The sequence below is a fragment of the Naegleria gruberi genome, assembly GCF_000004985.1.
Source record: "Naegleria gruberi genomic scaffold NAEGRscaffold_2, whole genome shotgun sequence".
Lineage (NCBI taxonomy): Eukaryota > Heterolobosea > Eutetramitea > Acrasida > Naegleriidae > Naegleria > Naegleria gruberi.
This window is the reverse complement of record NW_003163325.1, coordinates 974,290-997,854: the sequence shown is the minus strand read 5'-3', so window position 1 is coordinate 997,854 and position 23,565 is coordinate 974,290. Positions and strand designations below refer to the sequence as shown.

Genomic DNA, 23,565 nt, shown 5'->3' with positions numbered 1-23,565 from the left:
GGTGGTCTTTTTCTACAAATTGTGAGAAGTCCATTTCTCCATATTCCAAAGAATAATCAATATTCTCCAAGGCCTTCTTTGGTGCCTTTTTTTTTGGTGAACCTAATTCAGAAGAAGCAGCTCGTTTATTAGATTCCTGAGGTGTTGGTTCAGAATTTTCTAAAAAAGAAGATGGTAAAAAAGACGACTGGGTGCTTAATACATCAACATTTGAATCTTGAGTCAAATTGAGTCTTTGGGTATTTGAAATTGGAGATGTGTTATTGAAAGGAGTTGTCACATGTTGAATGTTGACTCGTTGTTGGAAGTTTGATGTTGGAGTTGTTGTTGTTTCATGTTGACCAATGTTAACTCGTTGTTGAAAGTATCTTACATGATTTGAGGTAGGAATAATGTGTTGAAGGATAGGTGTTGGACTCGGAGACACCACATAGTTTGGAGAGGTTATGTGGATTGGTATTTGAGATGTGGTGTTGTGTTGAAGGCTTGATATTGGGGATGTTGCTGGTTGATAAAGGAATGGGCTGTAGAGTAAGGGTGATCTGTAGGATTGAGGTTGGTTGATGATTACTTGATGGTTGAATTGTTGATTCATTTTTTTGAATTTAAATTGAAACGGCTATATTTATTGAACAACAATTTCCATGTCTTTCTCGAATTTGAATGATGAGTAGACTTGATTGGATCTTACATTGCAGGTAAGGGAGATGTAGTTAATTTTCATCCTATGTAACAAAACTTTTTGGCCAAATTTGCACGTGTTGTTGATAAGCTTAACCTGAAAGTTGCCCCAATCATCATACTTATCCAAACATGGAAGACAATTCTTGAATCGAAATTGGATACATTCTTCCTTAACTTTAATACCATGCTTCTTAACAACTTGGAACCATTGATTGAATACACCATTTGTTTCCTTCAATATCAAGTAAAAGACTGTTGGTAGACATGAACCAAGAGTAAGATGGTGGACTCTACTAGTGTTTCTCATTTCCAAATGATCATTAATGATAGAACGGGCACACTTGGCAAACATATCCCAAACCACTCTATAAACCTGTTTTACCTCACTTGAAATATCTGTCCAACATTGATACTTTGGTGCATATGAATAAACTCCCTTTTCCAAAATAAAATCACACTCCTCATAATCACGTTCATCATCCTCATCCAAAATAACTTTCCTCTTCTTTGCCTTTGATTTAGATCTTTTTCCACTTGAACTTTGTTTGGTTTGTTCAGATGTTTGAAAGTCGGATGATGTTGAAAGATGAAAAACAAGTGATGGAGAATTAGATGACGGAGAAGATGAAGAATTACTACTAATATTGATGCTAGTAAAAGATGGAGCATCAAACATGTCTAAAGTTCCTTCACAGAGTACAGTTTCATGGTTGTTCATTGTTAGTGTTGTTGATGTATTATGATATTTGTTTTGAGTTGAATTTGGTATGAACAAACGCATTGTTGTATTTATTCATTTTTTTCAAAATGGTTCAAGTTGGTTGTACGGCAACCATTACAGCAACTTGTCGTTTAATAAGAAAAGAGGCTGAAAAATATTGCAGTGGAATAAAAATTGAAATTAAAAAAATGAGGAAATTGATTGGTAAGACAAGCTTTTCTCCCTACCTTGTGTCATCAAGTCTTCAAGGTTATCCATTAAAGCTAGGAATATTCGGAAGTAACAATTTTTCAACCGATTTAATTGGACGTTCTTTTAAAGAATATCAAAAAGAATTTCAAAAGCAAAAGGAAGTAAAAAGAGGTGGAAGAAAATCATCCTACGACTACAAATCTAAATATTCCAACAGAAATAATATCCAAGAAAGTTCCGAAGAATCTCCAAAACAAGTGGCCCAAAGATCTAGAAACAGAAGAGCTCATTTGGATGAATTGATAGGACAACATGACGAAACCAAAAAGGCCATCCATGAACATGATTTTAAAATTAAGCATGTCATGTTATCAGATTTGACTGAAATACAAGCAGGAAATGCTCACTGTACTGGTTGTGGAGCAACTCTTCAAACTGAAAGTACTGAAAAACCTGGATTTATTCATCCAAAATCTGTTGAAAAGAGAATTTCAGAACAAGAAAAATTTTCAAAACTTGAAGAGGAAATGCAAAAATTGGAATTAGAAAAACAGCGAGTGTTAAAGGAAAAGGTTCAAGAAATGCAAGACAAAAACGAAGGAATGACAGAGGAGGAGGCTATTTCAACAATTGAAAATGTAAGAAATTCTCCAGTTGGCAAGAACCAACCACCACCAGAAGGGTTTTTGGTAATGGATATGGATGAATTTAATCTTTATAAGAAATTCCTCAAACACAAAGGGAAAACCTCGCAACAACTTATTGATGAAAGCTTATCTGAATTGGTATGTCAAAGATGTCACCAATTGAGAAATTATGGTGTATACAGTACAGTTCAAGTGGATCAAGAGGCTGCCAGACAGGTATTTGAAAGAATATCTCAATTGAAAAAGAAGGCACTCATTATTTATGTTATTGATTTATTCGATACTCATGGTTCAATCATACCTAATTTTAAAGATATTATTGGATCTCACCATAATGTCTTGGTGGTTGCCAATAAGGTGGATTTACTTTTAAAGGGAAGAAGTTCCTATGATCGAAGACCAGATACTGAAAAAGAGAGGACTAAAGCATTAATTTACAGAAGACTTGAAGAATGGGTGAGAAGAATATTGAAGAAGGATTTTGAATTATTCTTAACTACAGAAGAGAGGTCACAACTTGTAGGCATCGAGGTTGTAAGCAGTACAACAGGTACAAATATGAAGCAGCTACACGAAAAGATGAATAGCTATAGAAAAGGAGGTGATGTCTATGTAATCGGATGTACAAATGTTGGTAAATCAACTTTTATTAATCAACTATTTAAACAACAATACGAAAGCAGAAAGTCCAACATTTCAATCACCACCTCAACCTTACCAGGAACAACACTCAAAACCATATCATTCCCAATTACAACTGCTACAGGTGAACGAGCAAACTTATTTGATACACCTGGAGTATTGAACCAACATCAAAAACTTTTCACAGATTATTTGAAATATGAGGATTGGAAATATATCATTCCTGATGGTGATGTCATTGATCCAAGATTTGTAAGATTAAGACCTGGAAGGTGTTTCTTCTTATCTGGTCTCTTTAGATTGGACTATATTGAAGATAACGTTCAAAACGAAGATTGGAATCGTTGCATATTTTCTGTATTCACCTCTTCCAGACTTTCAATCCATTGTACAGGTATAGAGAAGGCTGACGAATTCTATGAAAAGCATGTTGGTAGAAACGCTACTCCTGAATACCAAATTGTTCCTCCAATTGATGGAAAAGACTCATTGATTTATGGACTGAACAAATCTCTTAAATTCAAAGTTAATGGAACAACTAGAAGAGAAAGCATTTTGGATATTTGTATTGGTGGTATTGGTTGGATTTCTATTACAGGTGTTGGTGAGATGACATTTGAAGTGCACACAAATGAGCATGTGCAGGTTTACCTTAGACAGCCATGCCTTATGCCTTACACAACAAAGGAAAGGAAAATTACAAAAGATCAATTTATTGAACATCGTGATTATCATAAGTAAACCAATAATTATTTTGACATTAATAGGCTACCATTCAAAAACTTATCATATTTTTTAAAAAAGTAATTTAAATTAATTTATTAAAAAAATATTGAATAAAAAAAAATGTCTAGGAACGGTGTGACACAGTTGAAACAAGTTTGTGTTTATTTCTGTGATTGGGGAGGAAGCTCATCCGGAATGAGAAATTTTTTGGACCAATCATCTGGTGCTTTCTGGGAAATGGCTAAATTATCGCCTGATGTTAAATTTGTTGTACAATTACGTAGAGGTAGACATCCATACATGAAGGCAATTTATAAGAACGGAAGAGAACATGTTCATGATTGCAAAAACATGGACTCTACTGAAATTTCCCAAAAACTCCACAATATTAAATCACAATGGGGTGATAAAGCCAAAAAGATTGGATTTGCCAAGTTAACTAAAAATCCATCAGTACAAGGACTATTTATTCCACAATTGTGGCTAAACTGTGCAGGTTTAACCCGATACAATAAGGAACTCAATCAAAATGGAGAAAATTAAATAACAACAACAATTAAACAACAACTCGGAAGTAATATAATTTTTAGTATTATTTTCATAATTTCGCATCAATAGTATAAATTATACTATTAGCTTTTATTACAAACCAGTTTGGTTCTTCATATCTTCAATCTTTTTAGCAATTTCGTTGATGGTTCTTTGCAGGTCTTCTGAAATTTTAGTTTTTGTTTGCAAGTCGACATCGTTGAATTGTTCAATTAAATCACCATCAACAACACTCTTAACAGGGAAGTAATAGGAACGGTAAGCAAGGTGGTCTCTTCCACACAATGGTGGATTTTTCTCTCTCAGGTGCATTTCGAGTTGAGTAAAGAATTCGATATCCTTCTTTGATGTAAATGGGAAGAATACTCCAACTGCACCAGTAATGGTTGTGTAAATAAGAATGGACGGTCCACCAGCAATAAGACTTGTTTTGTAAATACTTGTTATCATGGAGCCAACATAAAACTTGACAATTTCAGTTGCTTTTTGGGGTGCTCCGTTCAATAATCCTCTTTCCCAAATCCATTTTTCTTTACCAGTGCTTGAATCTTCTAGCTCATCAGAAACATCACTTGGTAATCTGGATATGAAAAAGTTTCCAAACTTGTCACCACCTGCAATAGTATTGTGATCAACAAGTGCAGAGGCGGTGAGCCATCTTGGTGTTGTATTGTCAGCAAATATTGTCAGAGAGTTTTCTGAAGAATTAAATTTGACAAAATGGAAAGATTCAGTAATATCACCAACGAAAATTCTATTTCCATCTACTGCAATGGAGGTAATGAAATTAGGGAATGACTTATTTTCACATTTTCTCAGTAATTTCTTCTTACCCAAATCATAAATTCTCAACATGTTCTTTACACCGACCAATAGTCTGCCACGGAATGCATGAAGTGCGTATGGAACATCCTCAACTTCTGTCTTGTGAATTAATTGCAACTTTCCATCTTCGCTTATTTGGAATACATTAATGTAACCACAATCACATGTTCTAGTAGGGTATAACTTCATGTTTTTAGCTGTACCAACAATAATGAGGCTCTCATTTGATTTTGCCCCAGACAAGGAAGTGGAAAATTTACAAGTTGTAATACTAAAAGCAGCCTCATTGTCTTCAATTTCAAATTCGTCCAAATTTGCTTGCTTTTTTGGTGAGTAAACTCTGATGTATGAAGCCCAAAGATTAGATTTTGGCTTGGTTTTAATAGCTCCATATTCTACATCTTTGGAGAGAGAAGGATCCTTTTGACTTTCGTCTACTTTGATATAGTCAGGTCTATCAGTTGAATTTTCCTTTGAAACGTTGTGATCAGTTTGCAAAATAATCATGTGTGAAGTTTCATCGTGTACTACAAATTTTCTTGGTGTATAATTGAGAGGAATAATTTCTGGAGTAAACTTGTCTAGAAGTGAAGAAATGGTAATAATTCTCAAATGTTCTGCAGTGATAGAGACTAGTCCATCCCTAATTTGCTCTGATGAAAAATTGCATGCGCTATTAAGGGCTGGATAAGAAAGAGGTGTCATTTCAATCTTTCCATTAATACTATTACCAAGCCAAGGTTTGCTGGAAAGGGCAAGAATTGCATTGTCTCCACGAACTTTAACATTTCTTAATTTAACGCCCTTTGTACCTAAAAACCTAGATCTTGTATCTGACAATTCTCCTGTAGAGGAGTCCACAGTTGATCTTAATAGAATACCATTACTCAAACCAATATTTAAGTAAAGACTGGTTTCATCTCTTGAGTGGCCACTTTGAAGCTCAATCAAGCTAAGAGATTCAGGATCAGCAGGTAGGGCTTGTCTTGATAAAATTGACATCATATCATATTCTCCCAAGGATATTAATCTTACAGTCTTGTCATAAAATCCTACTGCCAAGAAACGACCTCTGGTACGACCATCTTGAATAGGGCTCAATGCTAAACAGGCTACATCTTGTGACAAGTCATTTCTTTCGGTTTCAATCAAATTTCCAGAACTAGTGTCATATTCAAAATAAATAATTTCTCCTCCACTCAACGATACAACAATTTGATAACCATTAACGGCAGCTTTTTCAATTATCTTGTTACCAGAGTTCCATTCGTTAACTCTATCAGGGTGAATATGTCTGATACCCTTTGGATGTACTTGTACAAACTCTCCAGATTCTCCAATATTTGAAGCATAAATAGTCTTTGTTGTAGTCAAAAAACCAGATTCAGTCACTTCTGCAACATTTTCACCAACAGAAAGTACCATTGTGAACTCGGAAAATGAAAGAATGATATACTTGTCAAATGTGTCATTCATCGATTCTTTGACTGTAAATATGGCTGTTGCTTGTTGATCCAAAGGAGCAGCAACTTCTTCATTTACAGGTAAACCATATCTCAAAGATCTCAATGAGGAGGTTGGTCCTCTACCATTAAGACAATAAATCTGTGGAGTTCCTTCTCCCATTAAATCTGTAACTTTCATATCAGTAACTGGAGCTAAACTCTTAATTTCATTGACAAGTTCAAGGCATGTGACATTTGTTGTTGATGGTTGATCATTATCGCTCATTAATGCCTCAAATCTATTCATTGGTGGAGTAAATGTTGGGAAGGTTTCACTTCCAATAGACTCATAAGTTTCTGGATATTCATTTGGTTCAATCTTTGTAATTTTGTAACACTTGTGATCACCAAATTCAGAGGCACAAAACAAATTTCCATTTTTCAATGCCAAGAATGAGTTGGAAACAGGAATAGTATCAAAGTATTGGAGTGATACACTGCTTACTCTATTGCCATCCTTGTTAAATGAAACTCTATAGAGATCACCCAATTCATTTTGAGCAAGAAGGAAAATATCACCTCCTTTTTTGACTTTGAGATTAGAATTGATGATCATAAGCCCTCTTTCTTGTGGCATGCCACTTCTTCTTGGAATAGGAGATCTTACATCATCTTGACCTTCTTTCTTATATGTAATATAATTTTCAGAACAAACCAACACACCCCCCAATGGTTCTGGTATTTGAATCAATAAATTTGCTGATCTGTCAATTTCTTCTGATGATTTTTTAACTATAGTGTTTTTTCCTAGATCCAATTCATAAATAGTAAGCATCTTTTTCAAAGATTGATAAGCTACATCAGATTCATCAGCACCTTCATAATTAACTTCAATACAAGCAAAGGCAGGATTGTCAAACCCTACATCCAAGCCTACCATAGAATAAACTAGAGTATTTTGTGAGTGACCTTCCAATGGTGATGATATTGTCAAATGGTCCCCATCCATATTCAAAACATAGACAAATTTTTGTTTTTCAACTGCTCCAATCATCAAAGCCCTACCCTTTGGATCAGCAGCCAAATATTGTCCTGGAACAATTCTTCTGCAGCCAGTCTTTCCGTATGTCTCGTGATGAATTTGTGTAAATTTGTTCAAGTTGCTATTGACCTCCAAAATAACAATACTTCCTGAATCGGATCCAATGGCAATATAATCCTTCTCTACAGTATTACTAAACTTGAAAGATGTGATGGATCTAATTACTCCAAAGACATCTTGTGATATTAAACATTTAAGATTTCCATTTTCCTCGCATTCATACAACTCTAGAATATTTCCTTTGGCCATCACAATCTCTGTTGGTCTGTAGTGCTTTTCCGTTAAAATATCATACTTTTTACCAGAAAAACAACCACTGATCGCCTGGTTAATACTTCCCGGTTTGACGAGTGTAAAGTGGTAGAGATGCATTTTTTTTTTAAAAATTAAATAATATTTTTTCATTGTGTGATGGTTTTTTAATAAAGAACAAGTTATTGAAAATAATTATTAACATCTGACAAAGTATTGAAGGATAAACTTTCAATGTTCAAACCATTTCCTCCACTGCAACATTTGCTTATCATGGGTTCAAGTTTTTTCTGTGGTCCAAATTCAATGAATCTGAGAGTTGTTGGTGTTGTGTCTTTTGTATGGTATTCCCGCCTAACATGTTCAATAATAGATTGAATGGACATGTTCCACAAAACTGGTTTGTGTACTTGATGGATGGATAATGCTTTAATTTCTGCAAAGGTATTTACAAATTTGGCATTGGTATTGGCAACTATTGGATGTTGTAATTTTCTTACAATATTTCCAGTATCAATTTCATCATATGCATTAGAAATATCAATAGAAACAGGTTCTAGATACTTTGAGTGGAATGGCAAGTGTACATTTAGTGGAATGGCTCTTAGTTTACATTTATAATTTTCTTGCCACATTGAAATTTGTCTATCCATATCCGATTTGAGTCCACTCAAAACAACCTGTTGAGGTGTATTAATATTAGCCATGTCACAACAAGGACATAGAGATTCTTTCTGATTAGTGGATGTAAAGTATTTCTCAATATCACTCATTAATTGTAAAGGAATATTAATTATTGCTCTCATACCCATATCAGTTTCTTGTTCCTTTGTAATGTTTCTTTCCATTGATTTTCCTCTAACGTTAACAAGTTTAATAGCCTCTTCAATAGAAACGCCTCCACAAGCTGCTAAAGCTGTAAATTCTCCTAAAGAATGTCCAAGCATACAAGCTATTTCTTCATTCCTACTAGTTTTAGAAAGTAATTCTCTATACCTTTCAAAAAGTAAAATAGATTGTATTAAAATTAAAGGTTGGGCCAAGCTTGTAGGTGGATTTTCAATATTTTCAACATTCAAATTTCTTAATACAGGAAAAGAGAAATCCCTAAAACTGTTCATAATTTCCTCATCACTTTCAGTTCCATTGAAAAAAATAGATTGACATGTTTTTGTTTTCATCAAAGGATGAATTGAATCTATATCGGAAAACATTCTTGAATGTTGTGATCCCTGACCTGTAAACATGTACACAGTTAAAACCTTACTCTTCAAATCAGTAGAGTAACAATAATTGATAGTTCCACCACCAATTTGTTGATAGTTTTTAAGTCTCATACAAAGTGAAAGCCTTTGGTTACGCTTGAACATTTTTTAATCTAATTTTAATTTAAAATTAGTTGTACATATTTTTCAAAAAAATGTCCTCACACAAGAGACCGTTAGTAGATGATGATGGCATGGATGATCACGATGAAAACGAATTGACAACATTCAATGCTCACAAACAAGATTCTAATACATACAATTGGGAAAAAAAGTATGATACTGGAGGAGTGGACGATATTGTAGAGCAACCATATGACCAACTGGTTAACAAACTTTCACTCTCCAAACAAAAAAGTAAAAGAGAACGTATTGTTAAAAGACATCAATTGATGTATTGGAATGCCGCTAATAGTACTAATTCAACAAAATCATTAATTCCACAGGAAAAAACAATCATCAAGAAGGGAATTATTAGATTTTTATATCTTGTCATTGATTGCAGTAATGGAATAATGTTACCATCACAACATGATGAGAAAACATCCCGAGCACAATCCGTTATTTCAACAGCAAAGGAATTCATCAAGGAATATTTTGATCAAAATCCACTCTCACAATTGGGAATTATTACCACAAAGAATGGTGTTGCAAAAATTTTAAAAGAACTAACAGGAAATGTAAAGCAACTAGTATCAGAATTGAAAAAGTTATATGAAGATGCCAATAGACATACATCAAGCCATCCAACAAGGTCTTTTGGGGGAGATCCATCACTTCAAAATGTATTGAACCTAAGTTATGATTCACTTCATCAAATACCCAATTATGGTTCTAAGGAAGTTGTGGTAATCTATTGTTCATTATCGTCCTGTGATCCTGATAATATTTTCTCGACAATCAAACAACTCAAAGATAATAATATTAGAGTTTCATTAATTAGTTTGGATGCTGAGGTGTTTGTTTGCAAACAAATTGCAAAACAAACCCAAGGTACTTATAGTGTACCAACAGATGATGAACATTTCAAAGAAGTATTAATGGCACATGCAGCTCCTCCCCCAACTACATCCTCTTCTTCTACAAAAATTGTAGCTCCTCCATCCATGAGAATGGGTTTCCCTCAGAGAAGAGCTCAGACTCTCTACTCTATGTGTTTATGTCACAAAAAGATTACACCTGGTGGATATATCTGCCCTCGCTGTAAAAGTAAATATTGTGACTTGCCGGTTGAGTGCTCAACCTGTGGATTAATGCTTGTTTCCTCTCCTCATTTGGCTCGTTCATACCACCATCTTTTCCCAGTACAACAATTCATTGATTATCAACCAAGAGAGGGAGAAGAACCCTACTGTTATGGATGTCAGAAATCATTGCCAAAAGAATCATTTATTAGTTTACAATGTCCAAGTTGCAGTAATATTTTCTGTGTTGAATGTGACGCTTTTATTCATGAGTCTCTTCATAATTGTCCTGGATGTAATTAAACATATTAGGTAATTTACAAGATTTATTAAAGGTACTAAATAGATTACATGTTTAAGAGTTGTTCTTTGATATTATCAAGTGTAGCCTCATCATTAGCCTTACTAATCTTTTCCAACAAATCTCTCAAAGGAACGCATTTTTCAAACATCATTCTTTTAACAAAATCTTGCATTAATGCATTAGCTTGAGCTTCCAATTCCTTCTTTTCCTTTTCAATATCTCTCTTTGGTTTAGTTGGTCTTGGTGGGGGAACACTTGGAGCATTAGCTTGTGATGATGATGAGCTTGATCCTCCTTTTGTTTTGTAAACTTTAGGCTTTCCAGTAAATGGAGGAACAGGTGGAAGGTCAGTTCGGAATTGGAAACGTCCTTCAGTTTGAATATTTGATGATTCATTTGGTGATTCCACAACTGGAGGTGTTGACACTGGTGGTTGTTTTCTGACAGGAGGCAATGTTGGTGATGATGTTTCAGTCTTGACCTCATTTCTTGGAGGTGGAGGTGGTTTCTTTTCAACCACTGGTGGTGGTGTGGAAACAACTGGTGGAGGTGTACTAGTTGTTTGAGGAGGATTTCTCGAAGGAAGAGATGGTTGTTGAGTTCCTCCAGTCTTTTGAGGGAGTGGTGGAGGGACTCTTCTTCCTGTTGTATCACCTCCAGTCTTTTGAGGGAGTGGTGGTGGAGCTCTTCTTCCTGTTTCTCCTGAAGGTGGATTTGAACTTGTTGTTGGAACTGATGGAGTTGTTCTTGTTGGTAAAGAAGGAGTTGTTCTTGTTGGTACACTTGGTGTTGTTGAAGAAACAACTGGTGGAGGTGTACTAGTTGTTTGAGATGAACCGGTACCAGCTCGTGATGGTAAAGTAGGAGCAGTTCTGGTTGGTATTGTACTTGATGATGAAGGTGGTCTGTTTGAAGGAACAGTTGGTGGTGTGGCTCTTGTTGGTGGAGTGTTAGTAGTAGCTGTAGAGGATCCACTTCCAGAATTATTTCCTAAGCCTTGTCTCTTCTTGAGAATTTCATCCATCATTGGATTTCCTGTTGGAACAAAACCAGTACTTTAAATTAATATTAATTAATTGAATTATTGTTAAGAAAATTAAAGGATTTAAAATTACTTACTTGGCAGGTTTTGGTGGTGTACTCTCACTTGCAGGCTTCTTTGGAGCATTACGATCAAGAACTTTACCAACAACATCACCTGATTTTTCCTTCTTTTCACTTTCTGGTACCCTCTTTAACTTGTTTCCTTTACGAATAGAATCTAACAGATCACCTCTGCCAGCTGTAGAAACTTCTTTTGGTGGCTTATAGGCAACTGGTGGTGGAACATTAGATGGTGGAGGTGGAGGTGGAGGAGGCATTGAAGAGTTTTAATAAGTGTACAATTAGAAGGTTTGAAAAATAGGATTGATGATATGCAGTAAAAACGGTCAAAACTCTCACGCTCTGTGTATCAAAAATCGCAATGGTTTTGATTTTTTTTATAAAAGTTTAAATGAGTTTTTATCTTGTACTCTTTTCACTTCCTTCCTAAAGGACACAACCATCACTTCACAACGAATGTTATTTAGCAAGATTTAATGAAAGGAATTAATTAGATGAGAATATCAAATTATTTTCATCTTGAAGCAATAAGAGATGATTGTATTCTACAAACAAAATACACAAGTTGTGATTGTTGATGTTTGCATTTCCCGATTTGTACGCATGTCGTCGTGCAATCAATCAACACAATAATCAATTAATTACTCTTTACAAAAGACAATGCTCGTATCAAAAAAGTATTCATGTAAGGCGAGTGAAAATAATTGTTGCTTGAATAATTTTTCAATTTTGAATTGCCCTTCTGTTCTGTGATATAATATGGTAAATTGATTACCAATACAAGCTGAATTGAAATATCTGGATTGAGATACAGGTGTGAGCGTTTCCACTGGATCTTTAGAATCTATCATGTTATTATTTAGAGAGAAATTCAATTGCCCTCTAGTGTTTAGACCAGAAACATAAATGGTTCCACCAGTTGTAAAAACAATTAATTGATTATATGATGTAACAAAGTTACAAACTCTGTCCAGGATGGATCCTCCGATTCTTACAACCTCCTTAATTATTGAACTTTGAGAGACTCCAATTTCTCCATTGGGTGAATATCCAAACCCAAAAAGTTCCATATTTTGTGTAAGCAGTATTGTATGCTCATTTCCACATTGGAGTTTGACAATTTCTCCATTGATAGAAGGATTCCATCCACAATATTTACCAATGCACGGGTTAAGTGTACATTCTGTTCTCAGAATGCCATGCTTGGAGGAATATATTTCATTTTCCATCGTTACAATAACCGTATATTTCCAAGCAAAATCTACCAGCTTTACAGGAGGAATATTTGGCACTTTTGTAAATTTGTTTACATTATCACTGTTTTGTATACCAATTTCCAAATCATGATTCCTCCCGCAACAATATAACTCTCTATCGGAAGTGACGAAACCACTATGTGCAAATTTACAAATTATTGTAGCTATCTTATTCCGTACAATTTCATCTATTTCAATAAGGGTAAACTGAGCAATAATAGGGCCAGAGAGAGTTGGTTGACTACATTGCCCAAATGCGTTGCTACCACAAGAAAATAGACAATTATCATCACTTAAAATCATAGAGTGCAAGGAACCACAATGAATTGATTTAATAGAATTGCTCCAAGGTATGGGGGTGATTTTCAAAACATCAACTTCATCAGGATTTTCCGATTCAAAACCAAGTTGACCACAATCGTTACGACCAAAACTAAATAATTTCTCATTCTCTGATAATATTAACACATGGCCAAAACCTGATGTGATTGATTTCATTGGTTGTCCAAGTAAATCAATATTTTCAATGTCGTCTGCTCGGGATCCTCTGACTATTACATTTACCATTTTTTTTATTTAAATAAAATATTGGAATAAGAACAAGGAACAATAATTTATTCTGTTCCAATCCTATCAATCAATTCTTGATTTTCTTCAGTTGCAGGTGTTTGGGAGGCTATGGATGGAGAGTGTTTTTTTGAGAGGTCAATATTCTTTTTATCAACCATTTGTAAAGAGTCTTCATCGTCAGATAGTTGATTTGATAGTACCACACTACTTGCATTATTCATTCTGTTCGTTATCGATGTATTATTCAATCCTCTTATTAAATCAAATTCCAAACTATTTGAATAGTCTTCTTCTCTATTATATCTACATGAAAAATAAAAATTTTCTAATGATATTGGTTCGAAATGTAATTCTTCCAAGGCTTTTTTTGTTAGTCCAGATTCAACATCATGAATTTGAATATCTGCTTGTCGTATCAGCTCATTTTCCATACTTATTTTACTAAATGTCTGGCAGTGATGTATCCATGTTTTCATCAATTCAAAATTTGCAGCCATTAATTTGTATATTCTTTGTGATGTGACAATTTCAAAACATGCTTGTTTAGGATAAAATTCAGGAGATACTCTAACATATGCATCGTTCAAAGGTATGTATGCAATAGCTTTGGAGCTTTCCGAATTTTTATAGTAAAATAATTTGTCCTCTTCCAGAATGAAAAACCTTTCCTTCCATGATTTGTTAACTTCTCCCATCTTGAATAATATTCCACTCATTTCATACTTGTGGTAATCTTTTGTTTGTGGAGAAGATTTAAAATTTGTAAACCTAACCATTTCTAATCTGATGGATGTATTTATGTGAAGACTCTATTTAATAAATAATTTTAATGTACAATTTTGATCCGAAAAATTTCAATAGCTTCCAAGCACGCAGATCACAGATGACTTTAATTTTTTTTTAATGTTTTTATTGTTTTTGTTTCTTTACAAAAAATGCTTTACTTTTTCTTGTGAGAATGTAAACAAAAACATCTGAACCACCTTGATGAATAGAAATTCGTGAAAAAAATGATATGAATACCTTATTTTCTTGTAGAACTTTTTGCATCAAGTGTTTTTCAGATGTGAGAATAACAATTCTTCCTTCAGGTCTCAAAACCCTGCATAATTCTGAAAACATGGGAGGGTAAATTTCCTTATTTAATGAATGTGATCCAATCTGCTTTCCGAAAGGTAAATTTGAGCAAATGACGTCAACAGTGGCTGTTTTTAAAGGGAGGCGAGTGAAGTCCCATTTCAGAGGTTGTATTGTATTATTTGAATACCTGTAATTGTCAATATTGTTGATTAGGTGGTTCTGTAAAATTTCCTCAGATAATTCTCCAGAAATAATTTGAATATTATTTTTAAATAAGTGTAAAGCCATCAGTGAAATTATTCCAGTACCAGAGCAGATATCACAAAATACATCTCCTTTTTTGATATTTGCAAGATTAATTAATCCAAAAGCAATATTGGGTCTCAAAGATGTTGAGTTTAAGAACAATTCATTTTTGAATTGTTTAGAAAACGTTTGTAAACAAATGGTTTCCTCACACAGAGTGAATGAGAGAAAGAGAGTATCATTGTAGAGGATTTGAAAAATATCGAGATCATAATTTGTTAAATCTGCTTTCCAAGTTTTTCCAATGTTGCTAATCTCCTCACCCATTAACTTGTGAGATACCAATAATCCAAACCACGATAACATATCACTCGATTTGAAGTTATGTTGTCCAGACCTTAATTTAGTTAATAAATTAGAACATCAAATGAAACAAACCTTCTTGATGTGATTCTGAATTTAAGTGCCTCCACACTTGTTATTTTATCTTTTGTGGAATTTTCAAATAATATATTTCTCATGTCAACCCACTTTTCTAACGATTCTTTCCAACATTTGCTTTCTGGCAATGCATGTTGATGGCATTCCAAAAAATAATTAAAGTTTGGATCATTTTTCAATCTTCTAGCCCATTCTCTTTCTTTTTCTTCAAAACTATCTCCAGTTGAATCGTTTGGAGAGGATTTTTCCTGAGTGGAAGTACTTGAAGAGGGAAAAGAAAGATTTTCCAAAACATAAACTAGAATGTGAATTTTGACAATTGATAGACATTCAAGAAGTGAGGAAATAGTTTCATTAAATACAGATATTTTCAATTTCTCAGAGGTGGAAGAAAAATGGAATTGAATAATAATTTTTCCTTGCAGCATTGACTTGATATCTCGCCTCTGAAATATTCTAATAATTTCCTTGAAATTATCATCATCAATATTTTCAAACTTTGAATAAATGTGATAAATATTAATTGCCAAGTCACTTCTCTTCCGTAAATTATTTAATTTTTCTTCAATTTCGTCGGCTGATGATTTTTCCAGGCCCGGAGCACATGTTGTCATTAGGGTCAGATATTCAGAGCCAGAACAAGGCAGAAATGACGACATTTTTTCTAAATTTTTAATCTCATAAATTATCTACAGAGATTTAATTTCATTTTGATATCTTTAATGGAATAAATCAACCTTACAAACTTACTACAATCAAATTTGGAATTTCCTTGGAGAATTTAAAAATTATCACAATATTAGACATTGCTGAAATATCACTCAATATTCCAACAAATTTTGATGATTTGCAAAGAGAGACTAAATTTATTCGTACAATCAAGTAGAACTCAAAAAAATGTCTTCATCCGAGGTTGAGGCTGATAAAAACAACCAATACCACCCAATTGCCTGTAAGTAAACCACTTTTTGCTCACACAATCCATTCATCAAGAAATCTAGGTGAAAATTGTCGGAAAAAGCATACAAAATGCTCAAGAACGCTACCACAATGTCAAGAATGCTTAAAGAAGGGCTATGTATGTGTATATTTACAACCTAAGAAAGAATATCTTCAAAAGATGCTTCTAACTGGACAAGTGCAAAAACCTGTTCCCAACAAACAAAAGAAGAAGGATTTCGAAATACATTCATTCCGATACGAAACAACCGGACGTAAAAAAAAGCAAGGTGATACTGTTATCTTTAATAATGCAACAAGATCAAGACTGGAGCTGCAATCATCCTCATCAAGTGCAAAATCATCTTCTGATGTCAACAATTCGGAACTCTCAACACGATATCATCCCTACAATCAAAATATTGCTCTCCAAAAAAACTCAAATATTGCCTACTCAACTCAGTATATAGATAATTTTGTGGATGCGTTTGGTTTTGATCCTTCATCCTCAAAGATTTTACAAAAACTTCATACTTTCTTGGACAATAATGAAAGAAGAGATGAGGATTCAAATCAAAATTCTAAAGAATTAGAGGAAATGTTAATGCAAGATATGATAGTCACATCATTTGTAAAAATCAATTCATTCGAATATTATCATAGGTAGGTAACATTACAACATTAGGCCTAATTGATAAATAATTTTTACAGACATATTGTTTATGGCTTCAAAATCTTTCCTGAAGAACTCATTGAACAATCAATATTTGGAAATGATTTAAAAAATTCAATGAATGAAATATTCAGAAATCCTAACAGTGTTTTTGAGTTACCTGATTTTTCAAAACATGCTGGAGAATATGTTACCCAATATAGAAAAACAGAAGTTCTCTCACTTTTGTATACATTACATGGAGTGACATGTGCATCCAATGGTTTTTTAGATCAGGCAGAGTCTTCAATTAAACGTTCAATAGAATTGGGATTCGAAGGATATGTTAAAGATGATGTACAGCACCTCTATGAAAATCCCACAACCAACGAACAACTAATTGATCTATTAGTTGGAAAACATGCACGACATGTCAGCAATTTAATTATTAGTGATGTTGAGGATAGATTTTTCATGATTAGAAGTGGAAGATACTTGTTGGCATCTTTTTATTTTATGGGAGATAGTAATTTAGGGTTATCGAGGTATTTTTTGTTAAAAGCAGATGAAATGCTGGATTTACATTCTCCAAACTATAGAGATAGAGTATTTATTAATTACTCAATTGCTGAGGAAGCTCGAATCAATTCAGATTATTCTCTTTACAGAGTTGAAAATGTGTATTTGCTATGTGTTTACAAATACAGGTTAATAGTTGGAATGACATTCGATACATTTCGTTACTACATTCAAAAGTCAGAAAATATTCAACGTATCAATAACAATTTACCTCCCATTCAATTAACAAGAACTAGTATTAATCTCAGAGAAGATATCCATCAATTATTTGATTTAAATTGTATGCGACTTGCTACAAGCCTTTATCTTTCAGCAAGAGGTAAATTGCCTTCTGAGTTACTAACTATTACAACCTTGAAGAATGTAAAAAGATTGACTGTAGATAATATTGAAATTTATTTAATGATTATTATTTTAATGACTAAGGTAGGTTGATTTTGAAACTGGATTTTTTTAATTGCATTTTTCAAAAGGAATCAACATATACAGGACTAGTTAGTATGGATCCATCAACGTTTGGTATTATTCAACTCTTGAGAAAATTTTCAATTTATAGCACTACAGTATCACTCCTTGAGAAAATGTTGGAACAATGTACAGAAGAAGACAGAGTATATCAATTTAACAACATGGCTGTTTTAAAATTAGAAACCATTTTCAAAAATTTTGAGAATGCAATTACAGGTGAATTGAGTAGATTACTTGTCTCATTTAACAATATAACAGAAAAAGAATCTCAACAAATTATGAATGGCACTGCTCCCAACCATCCTTCCATCTTTTCAATTCTTTCAAGTGAGGAACCAAACTCTCCTAGTCAATCAAGATCTCCAACTTCTATCAAATCAACTTTGGACAAGTTGTTAGTTATATATTGCGACAAATATGTGGACAATTTGAAATATTTCAAGTAAGTTCAATTCTTTTTTTTTACTAACCCATATCAGTCAAGAATCACTACTTTTCAATAACGGTGATATGAGTATTTTGGAGAGAGTTTCAGATATTCACATCATGCAAGCAGAGGTACTTTTGCAAAACACATTTCAAGATCAAATTATGTATTCGTTTAAAATTGAACAATTGAATAGACTAAAACCTCTTCTAGAAGCTGAAAGAAATGCAATTCAAATTCTAACCCACAAATATCCTAAATACCTTTTACCAAGGTTGGGTGGTTTAATGTTTAGACTAGGAAAAGTAATTGAGCAACTCAATGGAACGATAGTATTTTCGACAAATTGTAAACAATAAAATTGAGAAATTGAAAAAGAGTGTTTTCCTCTGGTTTTTTTATAGAGGAGTTCAACTTCAATCTCGATTTTGTAAACAACTATATTAACTCGGGACAATGTTGAGTTTCTATTTATTGGTTTATCAACGATTATTTATTGTTTTGTTTGGAGAAATATATGAGAACTCAACATGAGAGAGTCGAGTAATAACGTGAATTAAAAGAATTGGAATATTTCTCTGTTAAACTATCTCACTTCGTTCTTTTTTATGTAAATTTGAATAAGTTTTTGCTGTTCAATAGATAACCTCTTCAGATATGGCTCAAACAACTCTCCAAGAGAGAAATGTAAATCTACCATTAAATAGACAACGGATTTCCGTACATCTACATTGCTGTGTTTAAAAGCTTCATAAACTCCAGGTAAAATGCTTGGAACATGACCTAAAAGAATATCTGGACTTATCAGTTTGATTAGTTTGGTGAGAAGACGTAAGCCTCCAAGTAAGATTTGCTCTTTTTCGCTATTATTAATAATTTGTGGTTTTAAAAGTTCCAAAGTTTTGATTGGCTCAATAGATTCAACAAATTGTTCAGCCACTCTCTCTGCAGTTCTTTGCACAGCTGGAACATTATCGTTTAGTTTTTCCATAATCTTTCTAAAAGTAATGTCTGTAAACTTGATACAATGTTCAATTTGATATCTCAATAGAGAGGCAACACTCAATAAGGCCTTTTCCCTTATAATTTCATCATCATCAAAAAAGAGATCAAATAAATAAAATAATAATTTTGCAAATGATATCTGCCAAACATTATCTGTGGAGGGCTTTAGTCTAGCTATTTCTGATATTTCGAATAGGCATCGGTATACCTGATGCGGATTTTTATCAATCTTGTATTTGGCTATTGATGTTAGTGAGGAGGAGATTTCATCGAGAGTATCAGTAGTTTGATATTCTCTGTCAGTGTTTCTTATTGGTAAGGAAATAATGTTTTCAACGTTTCTGTTAGGAAGGGTCGGTTTTGAAGTTAGAACGGTGGTTGTGGAAGTGGTAGGGGATGATTTTTTAGAAATTCTAAAGTCAGTTAATTTACAATATTAAGCACTACTAACTCGCTAATAAAACTTACAAAGTAAGATGTTGATCAAAATCACTAACTCGCTCTCTAAGCAAATTTTTGATAGGATTTTGCTCTAACGAAGGTAAAGATAAAAGTTGCTCCATGAAATTAGTCGAGTTAATTGTATAAAGTGATATCATAATACTTGTGAGAGCTGCATCACATGATTTTGAGGTATTCTGTTGAATAAGGGCAATAATCTTCTTAATGCTCGATCTCATATGCCCTGGATAGCTGAGATAGGCAGAACTACTTTGTACAATATGCATCAAAAACTCTAAACAAGCTACCCTTACTCTTGAATTGAATGTATCTACAATTTTAAAAATTCTTGGTAACAGAATATCACCAGAATAAGAATTACCAATCTTGGTTAATAAATGTTCAGCTAGAGTCTTTGTTTTTTCTTCGGTCAACAGTAAAAATAATTTGGATAAAATACGTTCCAAGTAAGGTTCAACATTTTCTGGTAAATGATCTATTAGCTTGATGAGTGAAGTGAGAGCCTTTTCAACAACTTTTTGATAAGTATCAGATAATCTGTCAATATACAAATTGATTACTTGCAGAAAAGTATTCTTAATTTCAGAACTTCTACCACTGTTGATAATTGATTCTAATTTTTCAAAAACTGTAATTTTGGCTTTCCAATCGAGATTTTTAGATTCTCTCAAAATTGTAGACACTGTCTCTACCTCTTGTACTATTGCCAAATCTTCTCCAACATCCATAGGATCAGAACCAAATACTAGTTTTTTTGGAATCAATACGGAATCAGTTCTACTAGATTTGATTAGATTAGTTGAATTAGGACTCTTTTTTGGGGAAGATGGCGAGTTTTTTCCTGCAACAGATACTGGCCTAACAGGAAGAGAAATCTTTTTTGGAGAAGGAGGATATGTTGTGGAAAGTGGAATAGAAGGTATGACGGGTTTAGAAATTAACTTTTTTTCTGTGATAAGTGTTGTACTGGATTCAGGTTTGGTTGGTAGCTTTCTTGTAATGACAGATTTTGTTCTTCTTATTGTAGAACCTGACGAAACATATGATGTTACTGATGCTGCTCCACTCAGACTTGAAGTAGTTGATCTTGGGGAAATTTGTCCAGACTTGTTAGACTCTTCATTAAGTTTTTTTTGAGTACTTGGATCTAGCTCGCTGAAAATTTTTGTTGCTCTATCAGGAAACACTTCCTTGAATGCCATGAATGCCTGCCTTCCAGCCTGTCTAGCTGAAGGGCTGGCATCATTAATAGCAGACTTGAGAGCTTTGCATAATTCGTCAATTATTTTGGATAAAAATCCAGTGTCAACATGTTGAAAAATTAAAACCAAGTATTCTGCACACCTAGATCTCATGGTTGCATGAGTTTTAGAGTCTGTTAGTCTCTCTACTATTACAGAAATACCTCTATTCAATTTTGCGTGAATTATAAGAGTTCTTATACAAGTATTTACCGAATCAGAAATAACCTGAACTGTCACTACAGTGCTCTTGAGTAGTATTGGAACAAAGTAATCAGAGAGTGGTTCAAACTTGGAGCCCATGGTTTTTGCAATAAGATTGAGTAACATGCAACTTTCTTTAACAATTGTAGAACGTAAATCAACTACTTGCTTTGAAATGGCCTCCCTTAATCTAAGAAATTCTCCAATAAATGATGAAAAATCCGTTGCTCCTCCATAAACTATACCCCTCCAGCGTCTAATGCAATTTAATCTTTTTTTCCAATCAAGATTTTTGGTGTCATTCAAAATTTCAAGGGATTGCTCTGTTTCTTTTTGAATATCGTTCTCTTTGATGTAAATTGGTTGTACATCTGTTTCTTCTGTATCATCAGTTGCTGATTTTCCATTAGTAGTAATGTTTGTATGAATGGTTTGTCTTGATCTAGGAGGTTTCAGAGGGCTTTTTGCTTTAGGTTTTAGAGAAACGAGGTTTTCAGTGTCGACCATAATTTCGCATGCTCTATCTTCAATGGCCTTAATTTGCGAAGTCCTTAATTTGTAATTGGACAATTCCTGGAATAAGTCAGCTCCAACAAAGCGATAAATTTCACATATACCCAATATTGCAGAATCCCTTACGCTTGGTGTGGAATCATCCAATAGACTTACAATATCTGGCAAAAATTTTGCAAGTGAAATAGTCTTGGGTCCAAAGGTTTGTAAGATCTGAACAAAAGACAAGCATACACCCTCTCTCACTCTCCAGCTCTTATGGATAAATCCTTCTCTAATACTATCAAGCACTGTACTTGCAGAGTAGTGTCTAGCGACCATAATTATAGCCTCAAAGGCCTTATCTCTAACTGACACTTTAGTGTCTCCAAATCTTTCCAAAAGCAAATTTACAAAATCAATAAAATATGGTTGAAAGATTTTTGCATCAATGTGCTCCAAAAAAGTGCAAAGGAAAGTTAGTGATGCCTCACAAACTTTAAAGTTGTTATCCTTCAATGTAGGCCTTATTGCATTCATTACACTTGAAATGTCATCCTAAATTCTACATTAAAACACAAACATATTTTTTCATAACATACCAATGCAATGTCGAGCATGGAATTCGTTAGGTGTGTCAATCCTTGGATCCTTTCGGTTGGATCTTTTTTGTTCCGATAATACATTGCTCAGTAAAATAATGTAACAATTAAAAATAGTTACCTTTGGTCTGTATTTGCTCAATAATAGGGGTAATGTCCATTAAATAATAATATTATTATCCTCAATTGTTCCTGTATATATAAAATGTATTGTGATGATGAAGACGTTGTGTGATTGAAACCAGTATTATTTAATTTTTTTTTAAAAGAGTTTTATTTTGGCGGAAGAGATGTGGCGCCAATTTTAACAGTTAGTAATAATAAAAAAATGTCTGCCGTTGATGGATTGAACAATGGAAGGGACTACTTTGACATTGATGATATTCTTGCAAGTGAAGAACGTGTTGCTGTGATATTTAATTTCACCATTCCAAACATTGGAAAATATATTAAAACTGCAGCAGCTATGCAAAAAGAACATCTTCGTCAAATAACCAATGGAAATCAAGATCATTCCGAAGATGAAATAGAAGAGGAAAATAACAATTCCATTAAATTTATTGAAAAATATATAATTGAAAGAGGAACTAAAGTTGAGGTACCGTTTTGGTTGGCTTCTGTGTGTGGAAAAGAGGGATTTGTTGAAGTTGAGGTACCTAGAGTTTTTACAGACTTGAACTATGTCACATCCAACTTTGAAAAAGCATCTCTATCAAAAGTTAACAGATACTTTTATGATTTTGGCACAAGTCTATTCAAATTAATGGCTGAAATTGCAGAATCAATCAAACAAGATCAAGAATTAGAGTCTCTCTATATTCGAAAAAGGTATACTCTAATAGATACACTTGTACATAGATTTAAGGTCTTTTTACGACAAGGCTATATTGCCAGTAATCAGAAGAGTACCAGCAGCTGGCTCACTGAACAATACTCGGAATTCAAGTCAAAATTGTGCAATAGCGAATTAACCATTTTACAAATGATTCAATTAGAAGAAACATCCTTCATAGATTGGAAACACAAATCACTTGGCACCTACAAACTGCAGTATGGTGATAAAAATTATATTTCAGAGAGTTCAAATAATGATAATACATCTACAACTGAAGATGACTCCGATCCAGGTAATAAAAGAAGAAGAATGTAAAATAATTTTCAAAAATAAAATTGTTCTGTGTACATCTTGATTTAAAGAGGTTGTTCAAATAAAAAATGTAGGCTGTAAAATTAAATAATTTCTCTTTTGGTTTTTCAAA

General features: G+C 33.6%; 12 protein-coding genes across 12 annotated transcripts; 5 read left to right on the top strand and 7 right to left on the bottom strand.

Moving 5' to 3' along the window:
- Positions 1 to 607: 607 nt before the first annotated feature.
- NAEGRDRAFT_77994 (uncharacterized protein) lies at positions 608 to 1,477 on the bottom strand. The gene has a single exon (XM_002682725.1). The coding sequence runs from the start codon at positions 1,463 to 1,465 to the stop codon at positions 626 to 628; it is 840 nt and encodes a 279-aa protein (XP_002682771.1). The 5' UTR covers positions 1,466 to 1,477; the 3' UTR covers positions 608 to 625.
- Positions 1,478 to 1,593: 116 nt separating this feature from the next.
- NAEGRDRAFT_77993 (GTP-binding protein) lies at positions 1,594 to 3,648 on the top strand (the record flags this gene model as incomplete). The annotated part of the gene is made up of 1 exon (XM_002682954.1): positions 1,594 to 3,648. One exon carries the CDS (start codon positions 1,594 to 1,596, stop codon positions 3,625 to 3,627), a length of 2,034 nt encoding a protein of 677 aa, XP_002683000.1. The 3' UTR covers positions 3,628 to 3,648.
- An 84-nt stretch (positions 3,649 to 3,732) lies between these two features.
- Positions 3,733 to 4,086, top strand: NAEGRDRAFT_5357 (uncharacterized protein; the record flags this gene model as incomplete). Its single annotated transcript, XM_002682953.1, has 1 exon — positions 3,733 to 4,086. A coding segment is annotated over one exon (354 nt), but the record flags the coding sequence as incomplete, so codon positions are not given.
- Positions 4,087 to 4,254: 168 nt separating this feature from the next.
- Positions 4,255 to 7,905, bottom strand: NAEGRDRAFT_45594 (uncharacterized protein; the record flags this gene model as incomplete). Its single annotated transcript, XM_002682724.1, has 1 exon — positions 4,255 to 7,905. One exon carries the CDS (start codon positions 7,903 to 7,905, stop codon positions 4,255 to 4,257), a length of 3,651 nt encoding a protein of 1,216 aa, XP_002682770.1.
- Positions 7,906 to 7,967: 62 nt separating this feature from the next.
- Positions 7,968 to 9,155, bottom strand: NAEGRDRAFT_62126 (uncharacterized protein; the record flags this gene model as incomplete). The annotated part of the gene is made up of 1 exon (XM_002682723.1): positions 7,968 to 9,155. The coding sequence occupies one exon, from the start codon at positions 9,153 to 9,155 to the stop codon at positions 7,968 to 7,970; it is 1,188 nt and encodes a 395-aa protein (XP_002682769.1).
- A 287-nt stretch (positions 9,156 to 9,442) lies between these two features.
- Positions 9,443 to 10,537, top strand: NAEGRDRAFT_34964 (RNA polymerase II transcription factor TFIIH subunit; the record flags this gene model as incomplete). The annotated part of the gene is made up of 2 exons (XM_002682952.1): positions 9,443 to 9,759; positions 9,805 to 10,537. The coding sequence occupies 2 exons, from the start codon at positions 9,443 to 9,445 to the stop codon at positions 10,535 to 10,537; spliced, it is 1,050 nt and encodes a 349-aa protein (XP_002682998.1).
- A 5-nt stretch (positions 10,538 to 10,542) lies between these two features.
- Positions 10,543 to 11,999, bottom strand: NAEGRDRAFT_77992 (uncharacterized protein). Its single transcript, XM_002682722.1, has 2 exons — positions 11,658 to 11,999; positions 10,543 to 11,593 (listed from the first exon to the last, which is right to left on the bottom strand). Exons 1-2 carry the CDS (start codon positions 11,897 to 11,899, stop codon positions 10,582 to 10,584), a joined length of 1,254 nt encoding a protein of 417 aa, XP_002682768.1. The 5' UTR covers positions 11,900 to 11,999; the 3' UTR covers positions 10,543 to 10,581.
- A 1,513-nt stretch (positions 12,000 to 13,512) lies between these two features.
- On the bottom strand, positions 13,513 to 14,184 carry NAEGRDRAFT_62124 (uncharacterized protein; the record flags this gene model as incomplete). The annotated part of the gene is made up of 1 exon (XM_002682721.1): positions 13,513 to 14,184. The coding sequence occupies one exon, from the start codon at positions 14,182 to 14,184 to the stop codon at positions 13,513 to 13,515; it is 672 nt and encodes a 223-aa protein (XP_002682767.1).
- A 208-nt stretch (positions 14,185 to 14,392) lies between these two features.
- Positions 14,393 to 15,894, bottom strand: NAEGRDRAFT_77991 (UPF0020 domain-containing protein; the record flags this gene model as incomplete). Its single annotated transcript, XM_002682720.1, has 2 exons — positions 14,393 to 15,191; positions 15,233 to 15,894. Coding segments are annotated over 2 exons (1,461 nt in total), but the record flags the coding sequence as incomplete, so codon positions are not given.
- Positions 15,895 to 16,355: 461 nt separating this feature from the next.
- Positions 16,356 to 18,659, top strand: NAEGRDRAFT_62122 (uncharacterized protein; the record flags this gene model as incomplete). The annotated part of the gene is made up of 4 exons (XM_002682951.1): positions 16,356 to 16,837; positions 16,886 to 17,831; positions 17,879 to 18,315; positions 18,353 to 18,659. The coding sequence occupies 4 exons, from the start codon at positions 16,356 to 16,358 to the stop codon at positions 18,657 to 18,659; spliced, it is 2,172 nt and encodes a 723-aa protein (XP_002682997.1).
- Positions 18,660 to 18,886: 227 nt separating this feature from the next.
- On the bottom strand, positions 18,887 to 22,244 carry NAEGRDRAFT_88225 (CLIP-associated protein; the record flags this gene model as incomplete). The annotated part of the gene is made up of 2 exons (XM_002682719.1): positions 18,887 to 19,739; positions 19,771 to 22,244. 2 exons carry the CDS (start codon positions 22,242 to 22,244, stop codon positions 18,887 to 18,889), a joined length of 3,327 nt encoding a protein of 1,108 aa, XP_002682765.1.
- Positions 22,245 to 22,634: 390 nt separating this feature from the next.
- On the top strand, positions 22,635 to 23,456 carry NAEGRDRAFT_62119 (uncharacterized protein; the record flags this gene model as incomplete). The annotated part of the gene is made up of 1 exon (XM_002682950.1): positions 22,635 to 23,456. One exon carries the CDS (start codon positions 22,635 to 22,637, stop codon positions 23,454 to 23,456), a length of 822 nt encoding a protein of 273 aa, XP_002682996.1.
- Positions 23,457 to 23,565: the final 109 nt, after the last annotated feature.

Excerpts from the sequence above, each read along its gene's own strand:
- NAEGRDRAFT_77992 (XM_002682722.1), bottom strand. The coding sequence starts at position 11,899 with ATGCCTCCTCCACCTCCACCTCCACCATCTAATGTTCCACCACCAGTT. Across the intron at positions 11,594-11,657 it reads ACACCACCAAAACCTGCCAA|TACTGGTTTTGTTCCAACAG; the intron begins GTAAGTAATTTT and ends ATTAATTTAAAG.
- NAEGRDRAFT_77994 (XM_002682725.1), bottom strand. The coding sequence starts at position 1,465 with ATGCGTTTGTTCATACCAAATTCAACTCAAAACAAATATCATAATACA.